General features: G+C 49.3%; 3 protein-coding genes across 8 annotated transcripts; all 3 read left to right on the top strand.

The window, feature by feature from the left end:
• The first annotated feature begins 1,930 nt into the window (after window positions 1–1,930).
• On the top strand, window positions 1,931–12,343 carry ddr2l (discoidin domain receptor family, member 2, like). Of its 2 annotated transcripts, none has more exons than XM_054773393.1 (19): window positions 1,931–2,209; window positions 3,704–3,793; window positions 3,860–3,962; window positions 4,051–4,126; window positions 4,214–4,363; window positions 5,708–5,852; window positions 5,920–6,029; window positions 6,104–6,289; window positions 6,363–6,609; window positions 6,685–6,747; window positions 6,843–6,985; window positions 7,059–7,170; window positions 8,815–8,967; window positions 9,258–9,502; window positions 9,581–9,708; window positions 9,779–9,976; window positions 10,782–11,016; window positions 11,082–11,231; window positions 11,331–12,343. In XM_054773393.1, the coding sequence occupies exons 2-19, from the start codon at window positions 3,727–3,729 to the stop codon at window positions 11,463–11,465; spliced, it is 2,646 nt and encodes an 881-aa protein (XP_054629368.1). In that variant the 5' UTR covers window positions 1,931–2,209; window positions 3,704–3,726; the 3' UTR covers window positions 11,466–12,343. The 2 variants fall into 2 exon arrangements, with proteins under 2 accessions (XP_054629368.1, XP_054629369.1); XM_054773394.1 differs by having other exon boundaries at window positions 8,851–8,967.
• Window positions 12,344–12,464: 121 nt separating this feature from the next.
• LOC129179743 (protein-lysine 6-oxidase-like) lies at window positions 12,465–16,930 on the top strand. Of its 4 annotated transcripts, XM_054773396.1 has the most exons (7): window positions 14,537–14,613; window positions 14,691–14,746; window positions 14,872–14,980; window positions 15,249–15,380; window positions 15,548–15,704; window positions 15,806–15,901; window positions 16,655–16,930. In XM_054773396.1, exons 3-7 carry the CDS (start codon window positions 14,937–14,939, stop codon window positions 16,772–16,774), a joined length of 549 nt encoding a protein of 182 aa, XP_054629371.1. In that variant the 5' UTR covers window positions 14,537–14,613; window positions 14,691–14,746; window positions 14,872–14,936; the 3' UTR covers window positions 16,775–16,930. The 4 variants fall into 4 exon arrangements, with proteins under 4 accessions (XP_054629370.1, XP_054629371.1, XP_054629374.1 ...); XM_054773395.1 differs by having other exon boundaries at window positions 12,465–14,746; XM_054773399.1 differs by having other exon boundaries at window positions 14,602–14,746; window positions 14,910–14,980.
• A 547-nt stretch (window positions 16,931–17,477) lies between these two features.
• On the top strand, window positions 17,478–23,069 carry sncaip (synuclein, alpha interacting protein). 2 transcript variants are annotated; one of them, XM_054773392.1, is made up of 12 exons: window positions 17,531–17,670; window positions 18,449–18,532; window positions 18,605–18,677; window positions 19,516–20,015; window positions 20,081–20,225; window positions 20,296–20,555; window positions 20,623–20,802; window positions 20,876–20,989; window positions 21,048–21,173; window positions 21,449–21,618; window positions 21,687–21,758; window positions 21,833–23,064. In XM_054773392.1, the coding sequence occupies exons 2-12, from the start codon at window positions 18,470–18,472 to the stop codon at window positions 22,680–22,682; spliced, it is 2,553 nt and encodes an 850-aa protein (XP_054629367.1). In that variant the 5' UTR covers window positions 17,531–17,670; window positions 18,449–18,469; the 3' UTR covers window positions 22,683–23,064. The 2 variants fall into 2 exon arrangements, with proteins under 2 accessions (XP_054629366.1, XP_054629367.1); XM_054773391.1 differs by having other exon boundaries at window positions 17,478–17,670; window positions 20,876–21,618; window positions 21,833–23,069.
• Window positions 23,070–23,841: the final 772 nt, after the last annotated feature.

Here is a 23,841-nt window from a genome sequence, read left to right on the forward strand (position 1 = left end):
CTCTCCACCTCAGTCTCATCAATAAACAGGGGTCTATGCGGCTCCTTTTCCCTTGTTCTTGGGTCGATGATCATCTCTTTAGTCTTATCTGTATTGAGAAGGAGATTGTTATCACGACACCAAGCTATGAGGTCCGCCACCTCTCTTCTGTATGATGTTTCAACACCACCAGTGATCAGTCCGATGACTGTAGTGTCATCCGCAAATTTAATGATGCTGGTGTTGTTCTGGGAGGCCACGCAATCGTAGGTGAAGAGCGTGTAGAGGAGTGGACTCAGCACACACCCCTGTGGGGTCCCAGTGCTCACAATTCTTGAGCTGGATGTGCGATTGTGGACTCTGACTGACTGGGACCTGCCTGTTAGAAAGTTAAACACCCAGTTACAGAGGGAGGGAGACAGGCCAAGGGGGAGGAGCTTATTTGTGAGTTTGTGGGGGCAGACTGTATTAAAAGCAGAGCTATAGTCTATAAATAGCATTCTGACGTATGTGTCATGGCCCTGTAGGTGAGAAAGGGCTGTGTGGATGGCAGTGTTGACTGCATCATCCGTGGACCGGTTCTGGCGATATGCAAACTGTAGAGGGTCCACAGTTGCCTCCGGGATGCTCTTTTTGATGTGGGTCTTGACTATTCTTTCAAAGCACTTCATAACAATAGGAGTGAGTGCTATAGGGCGATAGTCATTCAAGCAGGTCACGTTGCTCTTCTTGGGTACGGGCACTATGGTGGTGGACTTAAAGCAGGTCGGTACAGATGCTTGTGCAAGCGACAGGTTAAATATGTCAGCAAGCACATCAGCTAGCTCTGATGAGCAAACCCGAAGTGCACGTCCTGAGATGTTGTCTGGGCCTGCTGCTTTTCGTGGGTTTGTTTTGTTTAGAACCCTGCGCACATCAGCTGATGTCACCATGAGAGGTGAGTCCTGTGTGCTCCCCAAGTCCAGCCACCCTCTCTGCTCATCAGGAGTTTGGGTGTCAAAGCGGGCATAGAACTCATTCAGCTCATCAGGAAGTGTGGTTTGGCTGGACGTGGCTACGCTACTCCGCTGTCGATAGTCTGTGATGTGCTGGAGCCCCGCCCACATGCGCCGAGGGTCTGAGGTGGAATAGTAGCCCTCCAGCTTCTGTCTGTACTGTCTTTTGGCCTCTCGTATGGACCTCCTCAGGTCATATCTGGCCACTTTTTCCATAACCGAATTTTCCAAAAATTACAGTTGTGTTTTGCTTTGTTTGACTTTAAAACATTTTTACTAATTATTTTATATTTCAACTTTACGCTACTAAAATGATCATTCTTGTAATATTTACAGCATTTTCTAGTTATCCTGCAGATTTTTTCTCCTCATATTTTGACTTTATTCTTGTAAAATTGCTAATTTTTTGCAGTTTTTCTTAAGGTTTGTATTTTAATAATATTTTTAGAATGTGCCACAGGCCAATAAAAAAAAACAGCTTTCGACACCCCAAAATAGCGTTTCTTACAATGTCACATCGCCAACTAGTGGTCTGGCATGGACACTACATGCTTCTCGCGCCTTTTTGGCAGCTGTGTGAACATTTTTGAGGGCATTGCCGTCTTTCTGTAAACAAAGCTGGTGTGATGTGTTGCAATGGCGACCAGTACGCTACAGTCAGGTGTGTAAAATGTGCTAACAGCGGTTATGACGTAACAAAATGGCCTCCATGTGACGCTCTGCTGCCACCTGGCGTCCAACACGCACAGAGACGAGTGGATAAAGTCATAAAAGACGTTTTTCAAGTTGAACGGAAACGTTACGAAAATGCTCAATCACCCAACTGTTGCTTTCAAAGTAAAGTTCAGCGCCCTGTTGGCGGATTAGCGGTCAAATGACATTACAACAGCGTCGTCTTTGCTTGAGGACGAAAACTACTTCCGTTTCTTCTCCTGGCTCCGCCTCAGAAAGAGGAAGTTACGTCAGTGATGTTTTTTTACTCCTTCTCTTGCTAGCGGAGCAGCCGTTTGTCCTCCATGACACTTTTTTAGCCAGAGCGAACAACAAACATTTTCCGTCTTGGCAAACTCCTCCGTCAAACTTCCCGCAGAAGCCGCCACGTCCACGCGCGCGTGCCGCCCCCACCCCTCCTCTCCACGACCAGGACGACACGCACGCGAGCGGCCGCGGTGGGCGCGCACACGAGCGTGGGGGCCGCGCACGGGAGGTCGCTGCCGCCAGGAGCGCGAGGACAGGTAAGAAAAGACGCGCGCTAAAAAGGTGAAAAGTGATGACGTAAGAAGTCGGGGTGAGTGAGCAGCCGAGGAGTGTGACGTCACGTCGGCGGTTTTTTTTTTTTAGGGAACGTGAAAACTTTGCTGACATGCGCGCGCATGGAAGTGTGGCGTGCACGAGCACGGCCCGGCCTGATGTCAGTAGTGTTGTTGTAGCTAATTTGTCTCTGTGACGTCATTTCAGCCACAGAAACACACCGTCAGATGCTAAAGAAGCTAAGCTAACGTGTGTGAATAAACCGTAAACATTAGCCACAATGCTAGTGCTAACACAACAAAATCAGCCTCGTCCCAGTGCATTGTGGGATAGCTAGCCAAACAAAGCTAATGTATTGATGATAGCACCCTGTGAGAGAGGAAGGTATCCTGAAGCTCTACAACGCCGTTGAGCACCCAAACAAAGGTGTTTTTATGTGCTCTGACTTGTTTTATCAAGCGCCTCTCTCATTGCTGACATGCCCATACAACGCTCCCCACAGGCCACGCCCCCAGGTACTACACACTAGAGAGCGGTGTGCTCATTCATTCCTTGGCTACGGCCCAAGCTCCGCCCCTCGCCCTACTGGCTGATTGACGTTCTAACCTGCTTGGCTCACTTGAGCGCCACCGTGTTGGTCACGAGATGGCGTTGACGTAAACAGCTCAGACGCCGAGGGCCCTCCACCGTCTGAGCTGTCACTAAATGCACTCAAAAGACTAAGTGTAAGTACAAAAATGTGCACTTATGCACTCAAAAGAGAAAGTTGGTATGCATTCAAGACTAAATGTAAGTACACAAGTGTGCACTTATACACTCAAAAGAGTTAATATGCACTCAAAAGACTAAGTATGAAATGTGCACTTATGCACTCAAGACAGTTAGTGTGCACTCAAATGTGTAAGGACAAATGTAAGGACAAATGTCTGTACTTATGCTCTCAAAAGACAGTATGCACTCAAAAGACTAAGTGTAAGTACAAAAGTGTGCACTTATGCACTTAAGAGTTGATATGCAGACGAAAACTAAGTAAGTACACAAGTGTGCACTTTCCATTCATCCGTTTTCTATACCGCTTATCCTCGAGTGTGCACTTATGCACTCAAAAGACAAAGTCGGTATGCGTTCAAGAGTAAACGTGAGTACACAAGCGTGCACTTAAACACTTGTAAGTATGAAAGTGTGCACTTACGCACTCAAAAGACAGTTGGTATGCACTCAAGACTAAGTGTAAGTACTTAAGTACACGTAGCAAGTGTGCACTTCCACCCCTAAAAGGCAGTCAGTGTGCATTGAAAAGGTGAAGCTCCGCCCCTCGCCCTACCAACGGAGTGACACGCTAAGCTGTTTAGCTCACGCCACGGTGTTGTTCACGTGATGCCGTTGATGTAAAGTGTGTTGAGCGTCAGGAGTGTTGAGGGGAGGGCCCAGTGTTCCTAATGAAGTGACCATAGTGTGTTGTGTCATGTGTGTGGTAGAGATGTAGTGTGTGTGGAGCATCATGCACTTTCTCCTCCCGCTGCTGCTGATCCTTCACGCCACAGCAGCCCTCGCACAGATTGATCCAGGTACGCGCACGCACACACGCGCACGCACACACGTGCACACGCAGGCTGACACGCGCTGTGTTTCAGCACACTGTCGCTATGCCTTGGGCATGGAGGACGGGCGGATCAAGGATGATGACATCACAGCTTCCAGCCAATGGCACGAGACCACAGGAGCCCAGTACGCCAGGTCACCTTCTTCTTCTTCTGATGTGTCTTACTTTCACGTTCAAATGTTGTTTGGGCGTGGACCCACCATTTCAACCTTGGCACCACAGGTTGAACCGTGAGGACGGCGATGGCGCCTGGTGTCCCGAAGGCCAGCTGGAAGCTTCCGACTCTCAGTTCCTGCAGGTTTGACTCGTCTTTTCTCCTCGCGCTCCCAACATTTCCGTGGTGTTGAATGCGGACGCAGCCGGACACGTGTCCCTGTGCGCTCAGGTGGACCTGCGGCGTCTCACCTTCCTGACGGTGGTGGCCACTCAGGGTCGGTATGCCAGGAACGGCATCGAGTTCGCCCGTGCCTACAGCCTCAACTACAGCAGGGACGGCGTCATCTGGAAGTCGTGGAGGGACCGCCTGGGAAACATGGTGCGTGTGTGTGTGTGTGTGTGTGTGTGTGGGGGGGGGGGGGGGCAGGAAAAGGTGTGAATTGGCAGACGTGTACGGGAAGCGTGTGGTGGCATGATAGACATCAGGAGGGAAAAAGGGGGAAAAGTCACATGACCACCTCCACTTCCTGTGCTGGGCCTCAAATGGAATACTTGCACTTCAGTGAGTATACTGCATTCACTTCTCTCCTTTTCAGTGCTCATTTGCGACCACTGACGTTAGCCAAGTAGCCAAGATGGTGACTGTTGATAGGAAGTGTCCAACGTCTGGTACACACCGTGTACTCGTCTACTGCATTTTCTTGTACTTCTCTTTGTCAACACACTTATGTGCTCAAAAGACCAAGTATAAGTGCACACTCAAAAGACCTAAGTCTAAGTACCTATGTGTGCACTTATGCACTCGGAAAAGTAAATGTTCAAAAAACAAAGTGTAAGTAAACAAGTGTGCATGTATGCACTCAAAACAGTTATTATGCCCTCAAAAAATTAAAAGTGTGCACTTACTGTATATGCCCAAAAGAGTAAACATACAGTAAGTGTGCAGTTATACACTCAGAAGACTAAGTTATATGCACTCAGAAGACTAAGTGGGAGTGCCAAAGTGTGCACTTGTGCACTCAAAAGAAAAAGTTATTTGCACACAAAAGACTGTAATTGTGCACTTACACCTTTAAAAGACGGTCAGTATGCGAAAGCATTCCACAGTTGCCACACCTTCCCCCTCAGTTTGAGCCACATTCCGCCACATTCCACAGGTAACGACTGCATTTACATATGAAAACTGACTGGTGAGGACTATCAACTTGTTAATCCAAATGCACAGGGCCATTTTGCCCCTCTCTGGTATTTCTAGGGTGGGAAGGTTGAGGCCAGTAGTTCAAGTGTTAAAAGACTAAGTGTAAATATGCAAGTGTGCACTTACACGCTGAAAACATTAGGTGTGCACTTATCCTTAGTCTAAGTTTAAGGCTAAGGATAAGTGCACACTCAAAAGGCTAAGTGTAAGTAGCAGTGTGTGCAGTCATGCACTCAAAGGACTAAGTGTGCGTACAAAGGTGTTTACTTATGTACGCAAAAGACAGTTAGTATGCATTTAAAAAGCCAAGTGTAAGTATGCAAGTGTGCACTAATACACTCAAAAGACAGTATGTACTGTATTTAAGAAAGCCAGGTGTAAGTATGCAAGTGTGCACTCATTCACTTGTGTAAGACGTGTGTAAGTGCACCATTTGAGAAGAGCAGTATTGTTACATGTCGTGCGTGTGTTCCTGTGGGCGGAGTTTAAGAAAGAGACAGGAAGTGAAAGGTTTGTGTGTTGCAGGTGATGGAGGGAAACAAGAACGCTTATGAGCCCATCATCAACGACCTCCACCCCCCCGTGGTGACACGCTGGGTGCGCCTCATCCCGCTGACGGAGCTGTCCACCGTTTGCATGAGGGCGGAGCTATACGGCTGCCCTTGGGAGGGTAAGACATTCCAGCATGCCACGGCTGAAAGTGACGTAGAGTGACACGTCTCCTTCCTGCCGCGCAGATGGTCTGATCTCGTACAGCGCCCCTGAGGGTCAGCTGATGACAGCGCCGGGCTTTCCCGTTGTCAGCCTCAATGACTCCACCTACGACGGCGCCCACGAGAGGAGGCGGGTCACACGGTCTCGTGGCTTTGGCGTTGGGCATGTGGCGTGCTCTCTCACCGAGCCGTGTCGTCCAACAGGAAGTTGTTTGGCGGCCTTGGCCAGCTGACGGACGGCGTGACGGGCCTCGATGACTTCCTGGTGACGCGTCAGTACCACGTGTGGCCCGGCTACGACTACCTGGGCTGGAGGAACGACTCGCTGGGAGGCGCGGGACACGTGGAGATGGAGTTTGTCTTTGACAGGCAGAGGAACTTCACCTCCATGAAGGTCTCCACTGCTCTGCTTTTACTTTGAAAGGACGAAATGCTCCTGTGACTGAGCGCACCTACTTCTTGTGCAGGTTCACAGCAACAACATGTTCGCGCGAGGCGTCAAGATATTCTCCTCTGTCTCCTGCTGGTTTAAGACCCGCCTCGTCGCCGACTGGGAGGCGGAGCCTGCGGTCTTCAACACGGTGCTGGACGACCGCAACCCGAGCTCCCGCTACGTCACCGTGCCGCTCGATCGCCGCGCCGCCATGTCCCTGCGATGCCGCTTTGACTTTGCTGACATGTGGATGATGTTCAGCGAGATCTCCTTCCAGTCGGGTAACGTGCACACACACACACACACACACGCCGTAAAGCTGCAGCCACACGTCACTTCCTGTCTTCCCTCAAAAGACTCCATGTTGGCGGTGACGCCGCCCTCAGACAGTGATGGCAGCACGGTGACAGCCACGCCAGGTACGACCTTTAACCCTTTAACATGTCTTCCCTCCTTTTCTTTTGTTAGCCGTGCTAAAAGACATGCTCATCCACCGTCTTGTTTATCCCATCAGCCACCAATCCGTCCGCCAGCGATGCCCCCGACGACGGCAAGACGCCCGTTCTGATTGGCTGCCTCGTGACCATCATCCTGCTCCTGGTCATCATCATCTTCCTCATCCTATGGTGTCAGTACGTGTGCAAGGTTCTGGAGAAGGTGAGCACACTCACACACTCGAGTGCGCCAAGTTTGGACCGCTTGAAGATGTGCTCCTTTCCGCCTCGTGCAGGCGCCACGCAGGATCCTCGGCGAGGAGGTGAGGGTCCGACTTTCGTCCTGCAGTGACACCATCATCCTGCAGACCCCCCCTGTGCCCCCCCGCTCTGGACACGCCCCTGCAGGTAGACTGTCCCCAAGCACAATCAGTGTCTCAATTGGTGCACTTGTGTACTTGTTTTTTTCACTACATAAGTGGACACTTCTGTACTTAGTCTTCTGACTGCATTAGTGTGTTCTTAGGCTTTTGAGTGCTTAAGTGGACATTTCCGTACTTAGTCTTTTAAGTGCATAAGTGGACATTTCTGTACTTAGTCTTTTGACTGCATAAGTGGACACTTGTGTACTTACACGTAGTCCTTTGAGTGCACAAGTGGACACTTCCGTACTTAGTATTTTGAGTGTGTAAGTGTGTGCTTAGGTTTTTGAGTGCATAAGTGGACACTTGTGGACAGTCTTTTGAGTGCATAAGTGCATACGTAGGATTTTGACTGCACAAGGCAATGCAAGTTTGTTTGTAGAGCACAATTCATACACAAGGTCATTCAAAGAAAAGAAGGGTAAAATCACTTCTGGAAGACTGTTCCAGACTTTGGCAGCATAAAACTGAAACACAGCCTCACCGTGTTTTGCCGTCCTGACTCTGAGCACCCGCAGTAGACCCCTCCATGGTGGTTGTCAGGTTCAAACTCCTGTGACACTAAAACACAGCAAAATGACAGAAGAGACAAGACAACAACATAGCTTTTTACTCACGAGGAGAACAGAAGGGACGCACCAGAGTTGCCTTCCCAAACCGCTCCGAATACGCTCTCTAAACTCTCGCTTTTTATTTGGGTGTTCCCTAACTACAAGGTTGTGCAACTCTAAGGGATGGGGTGGGCAACGCAGCTGCACAACTGTACTTGTCTTTTCCTATGTGTGTGCGTCTCTGTGGTGGTTATCAGTAATACATGTGTGGTATGAAGCACATTTCAGCACAGCCTCGAAGGATATCGGTTAGTATGCGACTGCATCCTTGGAGTCAGCAGACAAGGTGGCGCCATGAGTCGCCATCTTCTCTGTTGCTAGGTCACCGCTGCATTCCTAAAACAGACATTCCTACAGGGCAACACACTTTCACGCTACTACGATATATGCGTGATAATTATATTGCTGGTTAATTATGTCCACTTCCAACAGTGGTCCATGTGGCTCTACTTTGGCCATCTCTACCATGAACAGACTTGTACACAAGCAGAGCCGTTTTCACGTCTATTCTCTGAGCGACAGGAAGCCAGTGCTGAGACCTGACTACTGGACTAACATGCTCATATTTCCTGCTTCTAGGCAGGACTCAGCTGTTTTCAGCTGTTTTCTTGCTGCTTTAGAGAACTTGCTGGACATTTAGTCCTTTTAGTGCCAAAGTGGACACTTGTGGATACTTTTCAATGCATAAGTATACTTACACTTTGTAATTTGCGTGCATGAGTGGACACTTGTGTACTCATATGTAGTCTTTTGAGTGCACAAGTGCGTCAAGTACGGCAAAATGCAGTGCACTTTCAGTACATGGACGTTGTACTCGACACACTCAAAGTGGTGAGTGCGCACGGACGACCACCCTCAATAGTTGCCAGCTTCGCTACGAGCGGAAGGGGAGGGGCTTAGTGGAGTGGTTGCAATTCATCATTGAAAAGGAGAGAAGAAGAGGAAGAAGGTGGTGAGTGTAGAAGTACACGGTGTGGTGTGTACTTAAGTATCCTAGTGTGTTTTGTGTTTCCCGTCAGGAACGTTCAACAGCAGTGTGTTCCCCCCCCCCCCAGGCCCCGCCCAAACGGACCCTCACTACGAGAGGGTGTTCCTGTTGGACCCTCAGTACCAGAACCCAGCAGCGCTGAGAAACAAACTACCAGAACTTTCCCAGAGTGCAGAAGCATCAGGTGAGGCCCCCCCCCCCCACCCCCCCCCCCACCCCCCCCCCCCCCCCCCACCCCCCCACCCCCCACCTGGGGGCCGCCAGCTGTTACTTGACTCTTGATTGGCCATCTTCTTCCTCAGCTTCCGGTCTTTTCCGTCTTCTCCTCCTCCTCTTCCTCCTCAGTAACCTTCTCTCTGAGCTCCTAACGCTGACTTCCTGTCACATGACACTGCTGTTCAAGGTGAAGACAAGTTTGTTAGCGTTGTCATGAAGTGGGGTCGTCACGTTTGTTCGGCCGCTTCTTCCTGCCAGCGTGCGGGGGGGGCTACGCCGAGCCCGACATCACCCAGTGCACGCCGCACCAGTGTTTCCATAGCAACGCCCCCCACTACGCGGAGACGGACATCGTGCGGCTGCAGGGCGTGACGGGCAGCAACATGTACGCCGTGCCCGCCCTCACCGTGGACTCGCTCACCAGGAAGGACATCTCCGCCTCCGAGTTCCCACGCCAGCAGCTGATCTTCAGGGAGAAGCTGGGGGAGGGGCAGTTTGGGGAGGTAGGTGTCCCGGCTCCTTTGATCCACAGGGTGTGGGGGTGGCAGAGCAAAGACGCTAAGCGGTGCGGCGGTCCTCAGGTGCACCTGTGTGAGGCCGAGGGGCTGACAGAGTTTCTGGGGGAGGGATCGCCCCTCCCGGACAGAGACGGGCGCGCCGTGCTGGTGGCGGTCAAGCAGCTGCGGGCGGACGCCACGAGCCAGGCCAGGTACGCTGCCCGGAACACGCCCACGGGGTTAGAAGTCGGAGGGTGGGGCTGACGTGCCGCGTCCTTGTAGGAACGACTTCCTGAAGGAGATCAAGATCATGTCCCGCCTCAACGACCCCAACATCATCAGGCTGCTGTGCGTGTGCGTCACCTCCGACCCCCTGTGCATGGTGACCGAGTACATGGAGAACGGCGACCTCAACATGTTCCTGTCGCAGCGCGAGATGGAGAGCACGCTCACGCACGCCAACAACATCCCCTCCGTCAGGTGAGCGCGCCCGCACGCCGCCTCCGGCTAAGTGTGCACTTATGCACTCAAAAGACAGTTAGTATGCACTTAAACCACACTACTGCACTCAAAAGACAAACTTAGCCTACACTCAAAATACCACATGTAAGTATGCAAGTGTACACTTATGCACTCAAACTAATTGTAAGTATGCAAGTGTGTACTCAAAAGACTAAGCCTGAGTAAAAAAAAAAGTGAAATTATGTACTCAAAAGACTACTTAAGTAAAAAAGTGTGCACTGGTGCACTCAAAAGACAGTATGCACTCACAAATCTAAGTATATATAAAAGTGTGCACTTAAGCACTCAAGTGACAGTGAGTATGCACTAAAAAGAGTAAGTGTAAGTAAAAGTGTGCATTGATGCACTTCAAAGACAGGATGCACTCAAAAGTGGAAGTACAAAAGTGCACTAATAAATACACGTACTTATACACTATGAAGACAAAGGTAATATACACTCAAAATTCAAAATGTAAGTATGCAAGTGTGGACTCATGCACTCAAAATTCAAAATGAAACTATGGCAGTGTGCACTTATGCACTCAAAAGACAGGTAGGATGCCCGCAAAAGAAAAAGTGTAAGTATGATGTAAGTGGGCAAGACAGTTAGTATGCACTCAAAAGACTAAGTTTATGCAATATAGAGTGCACTTAAGTGTTAGTCTGCAGTCAAAATACAAAGTGTAAGTATGCAAGTGTGCAACTATGCACTCAAAAGACTTGGCATAAGTGCACCAATTGAGGACACACTCATCCGGCGCTTATCCCCCGTGTCCCCCCAGCCTGTCGGACCTCCTCCACATGTCGGTGCAGATCTCGTCGGGGATGAAGTACCTGGCCTCGCTGAACTTTGTGCACAGAGACCTGGCCACCAGGAACTGCCTGCTGGACCGCCGCCTCACCATCAAAATCGCCGACTTCGGGATGAGCCGGAACCTCTACAGCAGCGACTACTACCGCATCCAAGGGCGCGCCGTGCTGCCCATCAGGTGGATGGCCTGGGAGAGCATCTTGCTGGTGAGTGCTGGCAAACATGTCACCCTCGCAAAGAAACGCGAGCTCATCCTCGTGCTGCTCGGCAGGGAAAGTTCACCACGGCCAGCGACGTCTGGGCCTTTGGGGTCACCTTGTGGGAGATCTTCACGCTGTGCAAGGAGCAGCCCTACAGCCTGCTGACTGACGAACAGGTCATAGCCAACACTGGCGAGTTCTTCAGGAACCAGGGCAGACAGGTGAGGCGGCATCACGGACCACCACATTTAGGCTGTCAGACACCAGGGGGCACTGCTGAGTCAACAATAACTGATCCAGAATCTACCCACCACCCCCAGGTTTTTCTGTATGCTCCTCCGCTGTGCCCCCCCTCCCTCTTTGAGCTGATGATGCGTTGCTGGAGGCGGGACATCCCTGACCGGCCCACGTTTGAGGGTCTGTACCAAGCCCTCAGGCCTCATGTCAACCAGTGAGACCCACAAGGACGGTCCAGCCTGTCCTGCCTTGTGTGTGTGTGTGTGTGTGTGTGTGTGTGTGTGTGTGTGTGTTTCTCTGTCCTCAGGAGGACTGGTCGTCCACTCTGTGACCTTCCACAAGGACAAGAAACATTTCATACTTTTCCTCTTTGGTTTCTTTTCATCTCCTGCCCAAAGTGGCCTCCTCATTCCTGTGGTTCTTCTTGTCATTCTTGTAAAGCACTGTGTGTGTGCGCGTGCGCACGCGTCGTGTCAGTCGGTTCTTCAGTCTGTTTGTGCACTAACCACACTGGAGCTCGGACTAAGGCGAGGGATTTTTTTTAATTCTTCATCTGTTTTCTATTGGATGGCTTTGTCTTCATCACAGTTGACAAACACGACATGCCCGTAATGTTTAATATTTGTATTATTCACTGGGGTTACGTCACGCTCGCACCCACATCCACATCCAAAGTCTCAAACAGGTAAAAGCGTAGCTTGATGCTCAACATCCACCTTAAAAACTACTGGAATTGATGTTAGCGATACCCAAGAATCAGTCTTTTTAAACGTCGTTTGTGTTATGTGCTATTAACACCTTTTCATGTTTTTATTTGATGTGTTTTGGACATTCCTTGGAGGAGAGCTATGCTACATGCTAACTCACGTTTGCTACAGATGAGACACAAACATGAAATAAGTCAAACCTTTTTTCTATTATTATTATTTTTTATTGTTATTATGATGAGCATTTCAAGCTTTGTGTTGTTTCATTTCTCCTTTAGTATGCATTAATTGTACATAGAATGGTAGCAATAATGTTTATTAATATATGTTCTCTTTGCATTTTTTTTTTATCTCATCTTTGAATAAACACTACAATGTGTCAAGCTCTATTTTGACTTTAAAAAAAATTCAGCGTACTTCATTGGGTTTTTTATTGGCTGGCAATAACCACATGATCAATATTACTGGCCCCGCCCACTACACATTCGTACTGTCCGCACTGGTGATGGGAAACTCGATTCTTCTCAATGACTCGCTCACTGAATGGCATCGGGTACTTCATGTTACATGGATTCCCGTTGACGTTAGCTTTCGGTAACGGGGATGAGTAAGTGAACGACTTAACAGAGACGAGTAACGTATGAGTCCCCATTCTTGTGAGTTTTGAATGACTCGTCCATTGTTCGCACATTTCCAGTCCACGCGCCCAGCATTCCAAGCTCGATCAGATGAGAGTTGATGTCGTGGCGCGTCACGTGTGCCTTCAAACTTTTTTTTTTTTTAATTGGCCAACGTGCGCGCACGTGAGCGAAGCGGTTGCGCCAGTAAAAGCGCGCACATTGTTTCCGTCACGCAGTAAAGTGGCGGCCGGATCGTCTGGCCTCCCGACCCCGCCTGGGTCCCTCCAGGCTGCAGCCCTCATTACGGCGCCGCACACCTGCTTCTCATTGGGCCGCCACCACGCTACTGCTCCTTTCATCTTTACAAGGAGATCGTTAAAACAGAAATCCTTCTCAGCTTGATGACTCTTGGGGCGTTTTAGTGCGGTAACTAGCGGCTAATGCTAACTTCACGAGCGCGCCACTGGAGCCCATATATACGTTGAATAGTTGTTTTATCGGCAAGTACAATGCTCTATCATCAAGATATTCACTTTACGTGACTATAACTTTATTTTACTGCATTGTTTGTTTACACTAGGTAACTTTAAGCACAAGTTCATGCTAGCAGTTGGCTAGCTTGATTAGCATAAACAATGTTGGTGGACTTGGTAGCTAATGTTTGCTAGCCAATCAAATGCGAGAACCCCAATGCTGTCAATCGAAGCATGACGATGAGGTTGTGTTTCCCACTGGGCTGGCGGGAGGATAAATCCTTCAATTTAATCTTTTGCTTTTTAAAAGCATCCTGAGCTCCCAGCAGGGGGTGGGAGGGGCGCACCGCCCCCCCCCCAATAAAAGGTAGGAATCTTACCTGATGGCTTTCATCAGACAGCTTCCGTTTTAACGATGTTACGTTTTGAAAACATGTTCTATATTTTTTCACCATCGTATTGGTCGTCACGGAGACACGTGCGAAGCTCCTCCCACAAGGAAAAGCCGCAGGTCAGAAACGCCCTTTTGCTTTTATTATTTAGTATTTAGCTTATTGTATTTTATAATTGATTATCCATACCATTGTTGCATTAGTATTTATATTTTATTGGTATTAGTTTTATTTGTATTTGTACTTTATTTATCCCACAGCGGGGAAATTCACTAATTTTTAATATTTTTATTTAATATTTTAATATTTTTAGTATTTTATTTGATCCGTATGATTGTATTTATTTTAATTTTATATTGTCTTAATGTTGTATTAGTTTATTAGTGTTACAATAATATAACATGAATAAAGTATGTTAGGGTTTTTATTTTAATATTACTGTTAATATAATAGTTTATTATATTAATTGTGTTGTTAGTATTGTTTTAATGTTGTATTTTAGCGTTTATTATAAATGTTGGGGTTGTTTTATAATTAAAGTAATTATAAAAATAATGTATTTTATAATACAAAGTATTTTAAGATGACTGTATTAGTGTTATTGTAATACTAGTTTAATATTTGAATAGTATTATTTAATTAGTATTGTGGTAATAGTATAAGTTTATTGTTGTTACGTTAGTAGTAGTAGTAGTCAAGGTGCCAGCAGAGGTCAAGTTTCACTCCACCTTCGAGAGAGAGAGAGAGAGAGAGAGAGAGAGAGAGAGAGAGAGAGAGAGCGATGTGAGCTCCATCATTGCAGGAGGAGAAGAGGAGGAAGAGGAGTGGAGGATCTTCCATGATGAAGGAGTTAGGTGTTGTGGTGCGTGTGTTCTTGTTGTGTGTGTTGCAAACAGGAACTGAGTCCCAGGAGGCGTCTGAGGGTGTGAGGCGGGGGTTGACATGGCGCCATAACGGCCAGGTCTTCAGCATCCTGAGCCGTGCGTCTCAGTACCGGCCGGCCGGTGCCAGAAGCGGCGTCGGCGTCGTCCTGCTGAGTGGCAACGACACCTCGGCCCGTGTGGCCCCCCGCCCACCCGTGGCCAGCGGCGCCGCTCAGTTACGAGCCGTGGCGCGTCAGCGACCGCTCACGCGGCAGGAGCCCTCTGCACCGCAGCGGCGGGAGGACATGATGGTGGGGGACGACCCGTACAACCCGTACAAGGCGTCCAACTACTACCAGTACTACAACTACTACAATTCCTACTACAGACCCAGAACCTGGACCCCACACTGGCACGGTTACGGAACCAGGTACCATAAGAACGGTAAGAAAGTCCTGGTCCATACTGTGTAGCTGCCATGCGGACCAGACCTTGATGATGTGGTCCAGGTCGCAGTCCATGACAGCAGAAAGATTGGATTGATTGATCAGTTGACACATGATTGACAGGTCTCCCTGACCTGGTCCCTGACGCCTACTACATCCAGGTGGGCTCCTACATCCAGAAACTTCCTATGTACAACCTACGCTGTGCTGCCGAGGAGAACTGCCTCGCCTCGTAAGACTAACCCGTCACACACTCTAGTCCAATATAGCCCAGTCTCTTGTAGTCTAGTCTAGTCTAGTCTAGTACTACCATGAAAGAGTTAAGTGCTGAAGCTGTTTGAAGAGCTGCTGTTGTGTAGCAAACATGATCTAATGTGAGTTCCATAGATGTGTTGTCTCTGTGCTGTGTTCAGTGTCCTGTGTTGACCGTAGTCCTTCTGCTTTTTCTATGACAAGCTAAGATTCTTTACGAACTTTGTTCTTCTGACTCGTCCTCCCAGTTCTGCGTCTTACGCTCATGAATACGACACCAGGGTTCTGTTGAGGTTCCCTCAGCGCGTCAAGAACCAGGGAACATCCGACTTCCTGCCCAGCAAACCTCGCTACTCCTGGGAGTGGCACAGCTGTCACAAGTACGACCGCCTCCGCTAGCTAGGTGGCGCTAGTTTACCTTTTAGTCAGTCCGGTGTTGGGGGTTGGGGGTCACGCAACGCTAACAGGCTAAAGCTAGCGCCGTTGTCACTTTGCTGTCACACGGCGGCATAGCAGCATGGATGATCCAATATGGCCACCCTTTCAGTCACTTTCACAGCATGGACGAGTTCAGCTTGTACGAGCTGCTGGACGCCGAGACGCACACGGCAGTGGCTGAGGGACACAAGGCCAGCTTCTGTCTGGAGGACACGTCCTGCGAGGCCGGGTACTACCGACGCTATGCCTGCACCTCATACACGCAGGTGCTGGACGTGCGCGCCTGCAACGTGTACTACTACATTTTGTACTTTCTCCTGTTGTGTGCAGGCTCATTAGCGTCCCTCATTAGCATCCTTCTGTCCAGGGTTTGAGTCCCGGATGCTACGACATTTACAACGCAGACATCGACTGTCAGTGGATCGACATCACCGATGTGTCTCCTGGAAAATACATCCTGAAGGTTCGCAAAGCAGGCCTTCTATACGTACTACATACACGACGCCGTTACTCCCAATGATGGCCGAGTAGCGGGGCCACATTGAAAGAAAGCAAAATACAATTGAGAATAAAGTCCACAAGTTATGAGGAAAAGTCATAAAGTTACAAGAAAAAGAAGTTGTAACCTTACCAGGAAAAAGTAGTACATTTAAGAGAAAGTTGTAAAGTTGAGGAAAAAAAGTCATAAACTTCGAAGAAAAAGTAGTAAAATTATGAGGAAAAATATTGTAAAGTTACCAGAAAAGTCGTAGTTACAAGAAAGTTGTAAACAGATGAGGAAAAAGTCATACATTTATGATAAACTCTTACACTTGCAAGAAAAAAAGTTGTACATTGGCGAGAATAGTTGTAAATTTGTAAGAAAAAATGTATTTAAAAGACTGTCGAGAAAAAAAGTCGTAAATTTACGAGAAAGCTGTATCAGTACGAGGAAAAAGTCAAACATTGACCAAAATAAAGTCAAGAAGAAAAAAGTCTTTTCCTCATTAATTGACTGTCAATCTCAGATGATTGGAATACTCCTTGGTAACAGGCATTGCCTAGGGAGGTCTAATGTGACCTTGGACAAAGATCACTTTTTTTCCCTTGTAAATGTATAACATTTTTCGTAAATGAATGACCTGTCCCCCCAATGTGGCCCTAATACTCCGTCTTACCCAAGACTGATCAACACCAGCGTGTTATTTTGAACAGGTAGGTGCTTTTTATCCGGCAGGTGACCGTCAACCCCAAGCAGAAGGTTCCGGAATCCAGCTTTGACAACAACGTGGTCCGCTGTGACGTCCACTACACAGGAAGTGCTGCGCACGTGTCAGGATGCCGGGCCACCTCGTGAGAAGAGGGGTGAGGGCTCGCTCGAGCGGCGTCAAAGGTGGACTTCAGAACAACGAACATTTAACATCTTATGTTGACATTATTTCGGTGTTGAAGTGACGAAACACACTTCCAATCAATAAACGTTTGTCTTTTAAGCAAATAAACGTGTTTCAGTTCCGTGTGATGACTTGGCTTCCTGTCAATGAAGTTGGATTGAAAGGAAATCGTTGCCGTGTCGCGTGTGAGCACCAGAGGGCGCTGCTGCGCGTGTAAAATGATCCTGCGAGCTTATTTTCAAATGAAGACTTTCCAGGCTGTCATTATGGAGTCTTAATTATAGTTGCGCGTACGCTTATGTAAGTCCAAAAACACACAAGTTAAATATACAACTACATCATATGCTCACGCAAATTTAAACACTAGCTGACTAATCATTAAAACACTTTGATTATATAAATTAATTCTATACGAATTGTTTAAAATGCAATGCGTATTTAATTAGTTTCATGTTTTTTTTATTCTAACGCAAATTCTCCCGTCTAACGGAATCCTTACACGAAGATCGTCTATTCTGACAGAGCTCACCTCAACACACTGTACCTTCGACACAGATTCTCATTCAATACTAAACTCACCTGGTTATTGATCTATTGGACATGAAACGATAAATTCAACACACTGACAATCCTCTGTACATTCTGAACAAATAGACATAGATAATTAGTCGACGACGTTAGCAAGTGAAAGTTTGCTGTGATGGAAATGCGCTCAGAGTGAGTCCTCACGCTGTTTTCCTCCTCTGTGCAGTCCATATGTCAAAGTCTTTGTGCCGTTAGCATTTTAGCATCAAGCGAGGGAAAAAACACAGCTAGCAGCTCTGCTAGCAACCGGTCCCCACCGCCTGACTCCTGCAAGGTAGTAAATCTTTACTAACAGTATTTCTTCTCTTTTTTACACCCCAGTTTCTCCTCTGACCTCATTACCAGCTAATCCGCTAGCCTCACCATTAGCATCCCCGGACGCTAATTAGCCAGCTAGCTAGGCTAATTATCCTGCCGCTCTGAGCGGATTAGAGGACCACAATTCACTTTTTAATCCCTAAAACACAAAATACTCCTCACTCTGTCCCTTTTTACTGTCCTCCAACAAATCAATCAACACAATAAATGCAAATGAGGTGAAATATGTGATCAGCATTGCACTGAGCTGGAAGTAAAGTATAGTTTTATCTTCATATGTTGTTGTTTTTCCCGTCTTTCTTTGTCGTGTGTGTACTGTACATTGGTATCAAGGATGCTCCAGTCCCAACTTTTGATGTTGAGCACACCCTGGCACTCTACTGTACGTGCACTTGGACGCGACACAGCCTCCCTTGACTTTTGCTGCTCTCACTGCCTAGGCAGAGGATGCTAGCTAGTGATTAGCACGAGGAGGCTGGAGATTTTCCCTGGAATCTCGTTGACTGGCCTGGAGCGTCTCTTGCCGAGCACTGGTCGTTATAATGACTAGGACTAGTTGTTATGACGAGCATTAGTTGCAATAGAAGCGTGGTCACTCAGCACAGGAAGAAGAAACAAAAAGTTTCCAGCAGTGACTTCCTGCCTTTTCCTGCTACTTGTCATGTTGGACCACCGTCAGGAATAGAGAAAACCTTTATCTGGATCTGCACCAAATAGTCTTGGTGTGTGTGCAGTGAGCTGGATGATGTGTGCTGATGGAGATGGAGGCTCCTGAGTATTTGGACCTGGATGAGATCGACTTCTCTGATGATGCCGTGGTCTGTAACACGCACACATCCAATACAAGCCGTATCAATGATAATAAATGATTGGTCGTGTTTGTGTGTCAGTATTCTGTCAGCTCCCTGAAGAACATTCCGGAATTATCCAGGAGGAATGATGCTCAGACCGAGGAGAGACCTGGTAACACTCACTTTGTGATTAGACCTACTTTTACTTGGATTAAATTCATTTTAGTTGGATCAAGTCACTTTGATCTAGATTAAAATTGACTTTTACTTTGTTTAATTTGGATTTTGCTGAAAACTGACTTTCACTTTGACTAAAATACTTTTACTGGGATTAAATTGGTTTTAGATGGATGAACTCACTTTTACCAAGATTAAAACCTACTTGGATGAACAGACTTTTACTCTGAGTCACTCACTTTGACTTTCATGAAAATTTACTTTTGCTTTGATTAACTTGATTTTACTGGGATTAAACCTACTTTTACTTATTTTAGTTGGATTAACTCACTTTTACCAAGAGTAAAATGTACTTTTACTTGATTTAACTTTTACGTTTTGATTAAAACTTAGTTTACTTTGATTTTACATTGATAACCTGATTTTACTTGGATTACATTCAATTTACTGGGATTAACTCACTTTAATTCACACCTTTACTTGGATTAAAACTTATTTTTTGTTGAATTTACTTTCATTTCGATTGATTTGAGTAAGTGACTTTTATTTGATGAAAACTTAGTTTCACTTTGATTAACTTGATTTCATCTTGATTAACCTACTTTTACTTGGATTAAATGGGTTTTGGATGGATTAACTCACTTTCACTTGGATTAACTCAGGTTTACTTGGATGAAAACGTACTTGTACTTGCATGAACGTTTACTGAAGCTTACTTTTACTTTGAGTGTATTTTTTGTTGTTTATAATGTTTGCTAGTTGCATGAAGGTCGTCTTTTCAACTTTAAGCTCCACCCCCCTTCCTCCTTGTGACTCCTCTTCCTGTCCCGCAGCTCCGCCCTCCATCGGCTGGAGTCGTGGGGTGTCCTCCCACGGGGTGGGAGGGGGGATGAAACCCACGGGTCTGGCTGAGGTCCACAGCAAGTTCCGTCCGGTCAAGCGGGTCTCGCCTCTCAAACACCAGCCCGAGACGCACGAGTCGGACCCGGACGGGAAGGTCTCGGGCCAAGAGGCTGGTGCCGGGGAGGCGGCTAAAGACAAGCCTCCCCCTACCCCCGCCTCCTCGTGCGAGGGCGTGGGAGGCAAGGTGAAGGTCATGGAGGGAGGTACGGGGGGAGCGGGAGGAGCGGTGTTTGGGGATCTGGAGCACTATGACCTGGACATGGATGAGATCCTGGACGTCCCGTACATCAAGTCCAGCCAGCACTCGTCCACGCTGCCTCGCCCCCCTCCCGCACGGAGCATCCTGCCAGGAGGAACCCTGGAGAGGAACCACCGAGCCAAGAACTCCTCTTTGGCGCACGGCGAGCCCTCCGCCGCCTCCCAGACCCCGGTACCTCCCAACAGAACCTCCTTGTTCTCCTTGATGAAAGTTAGCAAGCTCTTCTCCTCCTGCAGTTGTGTCTTCTGTCTCCTCACCTGAGGAAGTCTAAGTCCATGGACCCCGACGTCCTCCACCGCCCACCAGGAGCCTACCAGCAGGATGCTCTCTCCTCCTCACTACTCAGCTGTTCCTCCTCCCTCTCCTCCTTCTCTGATGGGGGTAAGACTCAAGCCATCTTCTTCCTTGATACGTATGATGTGATGACACGCCCCCTCATTAACATATCCAGACAAGCTGCTGTCTGCCCGGGGCTACCCGGAGGCTCAGAACCAGAGGGCCGGCTTGGAGCCTCTGGGGGGCGCCACGCTGACTTTCCCCCTCCTGGGGGGCGGCTCGGCCAGGCAGGAAGGCCCCAAGCCTCGGCCCCCTGCCCCGGGAGGAGTGGGAGGAGGAGCGAGGGTCTTCAGCGGAGTGGCGGACGTGGACGAGGAGAGCAAGAAGAAGCAGAACATCATCAACATCGTGAGGGAGGGCCAGATCTCTCTCCTGGTGAGATGCTGTATGTCCACAAGGTGGAGCTGTGGAGCTTTAGTGTGCTTGTGTCTCACCTTCGCAGCCTCACCTGGCCGCCGACAACCTGGCGCTGATCCGAGACCAGGACGGGAACAACCTGCTGCACGTGTCTGCCTCGCAAGGTCACGCCGAGTGCCTGCAGCACCTCACCTCCCTCATGGGCGAGGACGGCCTCAATGAGCGCAACGCTCAGCAGCTCACGCCCGCCGGCCTCGGCGTCAAGGTCCCTTCGTCGTCGTCGGTCCCGTGTCCGAGCCGCCTGATTGGCTGCTGAACAGGAAGTGATGTTGTTTCAGAACGGACACCTGGAGTGTGTGAGGTGGATGGTGAGCGAGACGGAGGCCATCGCGGAGCTCAGCTGCACCAGAGAACATCCCAGCCTCATCCACTACGCCGCACGCTACGGACAGGTCTCTCACTTCCTGTCACTTCCTGTCAGCTCTCCGCTAACAACGTGTGTGCGTGTAGGAGAAGGTGCTGCTGTGGTTGCTGCAGTTCATGCAGGAGCAGGCCATCTCTCTGGACGAGGTGGACCACAACGGGAACACGGGCGTGCACGTGGCAGCACAGTATGGTCACCTGACATGCATCCAGGTACACAGGTGTACACGGTGGGGTCACCTGACATGTCTTTATCACCGCCGTCTCTTCCTTTCTCTCATTTCTTCTCCATCCTTTCCCCCCTTTGCTTATTCTCTCTCTTCCTCATTTTTCTTCCTCTCTTTCGCCGCCTTTTTTCATATTCTTCTTCTCATTCTCTTCTTTCTTTTTCCTTGTCGTCCTCCATGATGCTTCCACTGACTTTCATGTATGATGTTGAAGTGTGTGGAGTGTTTATTGGACACACGTGCGTGCGTGCGTGCGTGCAGACCTTGGTGGAGTATGGCTCCAACGTGACGGTGCACAACCAGCAAGGGGAGCGTCCCTCTCAGGTGGCGGAGCGTCAAGGTCACAGCACGTGCGCCCGCTACCTGGTGGTGGTGGAGACGTGCATGTCGCTCGCCTCGCAGGTCGTCAAACTCACCAAGCAGCTCAGCGAGTGAGTCAGCGTCTCACACCTGACCACCTGACCCTGACCTGGTACTCATGCTGTGTGTGTGCGTGCAGGCAGGCAGCAGAGAAGGTGATGCTACAGAAACAACTACACAGACTGGACAAGTCACATGGAGCACCAACCAGGTGCACGCACACGCACACGCACACGCACACGTGGATGTGAAGTTGGGGAAGTTGACTTGTGTGTTTTTGTGCAGCGTGCATCAGCCCCCCGGGGAGGCGTGGCCAGAGATGACGCCAACGGCCGAGGGTACGCCCGCCGACGGCCACTGGCAGCTGTGTCATGGAGGGGCTGGGCCGGACTCTGCGCCGCGTCAGATGATGGGGAAGGAGGCGCCCGAATGCTCCAGGCTTCTTCTGGCGGGGGGGGCCGGCAGGGACGGCTCCCGTCGGAGCGCCCTGGCGGAGAAGCGGGAGCTGAAGCTGGCCCGACTCAAGCAGATCATGCAGCGCTCGCTCAGCGAGTCCGACTGCGACGCTTACCCGCCGGAAGAGGGTAAAAAACACCTAGCCCCACCCACTCACCCCCCGCGACCCGATAGGCCGAGCCAGCTGCCAATCGCAGACGAGGAGCCTGCGTCAAAGCACCTGCAGCTCATGATGAGGAAGCACCTCCCCTCCTCTGCGGACAAGAAGAGCACCTTTAGCCCCTCCCCCACCTCCAGCGACCCCGAGGTCACAGACGCCAGGACGCCAGACACCCCGGGCGAGGCAGATGGCGGCCCCAAAGTGGCCACCAGCCCCAAAAGTGCCCTGAAGTCGCCGTCGTCCCGCCGGAAGACGTCCCACAACCTGAAACTGAGGGTGACGTTTGACGAGCACGTGCATCAGAGCCAGGAGGCGGAGCCTAGCAGAGGGAAGGAGAGGTCGCCCGCAGGAAGCTCGGAGAGCAAGCGCCCCTTCGGGACCTTCCGCTCCATCATGGAGAGTCTGAGCGGGAACGCCAACCACAACAACAGCAACTCTCCCGCCAAGAGGGCAGAGCCTCGGGCCGGCCCAGCGGGGGGCGGTGCCGCCAAGGCCAAGACCAGAAGCGGTAACGTTTGAGCCCCTGTGGTCACGTGACCCGTCGCTATAGCAACGCCCGCGAGGCCTCATATTTATGCACAACGACTTTATTTGTATTTAAATGAGCACACTTTGGAACGAGGCTGTCATGTGACCTGTGCTCAGGCATCAGCTGATTCTTTCTTAGCAAATGCAACAAAATATTAAACTTTTTTTACATTTCACAACATTTTTCATGTCTTTTCTCCTCCTTCTTCATCTCCTTTCTCTCCTCTTTCACTTGTCTCCTTCTCTTCATCCTCCTCTTCGTGTTTCTCCTTCTTCTTGTCATCCTTAGCAGCCAGCTAACGATTGGCTACCCTTGATGTGGGGGGGCAGGGGACAGTCAAAGGTATATTTGTCTAGAGGTGACTAATGTTCTCCTGGTACAAATCTTTGAGAGATGTTGTTTGCGTTCACGGGGGAGCGTGATAATAAAGTCGTGCCCCCCTCCCCCCCAGTTTAAGAGGAGTGAAATGTGCTGTGTGCTCATTTAAAGTCGTCAAAAAGGTCCACTTAGCAGACGCGATTGATGGTGTCTGCCTGGCAAATGCCCCCCCCATCCCCGTGGAGCCTAATGGGCTTTGTCCTAATGGCCCCCCTCCATCATGACCCAAATATGAAACATGAGCTCACAACCTAACTATTAGCCAAACAAGCATGTGATGGGTGCGGGGGTGGGGGTGCTATTTTTCCACATGAACACCTGTGGGAATAGCGGGGAGGGGGGGGCTGAAGTCAAACTGATGAATTACACCTCATTGGGGGGGGCTCTGGTGCACCTAATTGGTTATAGGGGGTGAGTTGGTGGGCGGGTCTTAGTGGGCTGCGGCACACGTATGAGATGAGCTTTGACAGACGGGGAGGGGGGGTGTCACGTATAGATTTTTATGTCTGTTATTTTGGCTTATTTATGTGCTGCTTTTTACACAGTCAATCACATTTAATTGACAGCACGTGGAGGGGGGGGTGCAGCATCCTGGGATGACAGCCTTTAATGGGGGGGGGCGGGGTTCTTCCTGTGCCGTCAACAGCATTAATTGATGTCATGATGGATGCTAATCAAAGCAGCCGTTGACCTCTGACCCGTGCCGCTTCGCCTCAGGAAGGTCCAAAGATGGCAGATGGTCCAAACGGAGCGCGTGAGCTTCACCGTCTC

The sequence above is a fragment of the Dunckerocampus dactyliophorus genome, chromosome 4, assembly GCF_027744805.1.
Source record: "Dunckerocampus dactyliophorus isolate RoL2022-P2 chromosome 4, RoL_Ddac_1.1, whole genome shotgun sequence".
Taxonomy (NCBI): domain Eukaryota; kingdom Metazoa; phylum Chordata; class Actinopteri; order Syngnathiformes; family Syngnathidae; genus Dunckerocampus; species Dunckerocampus dactyliophorus.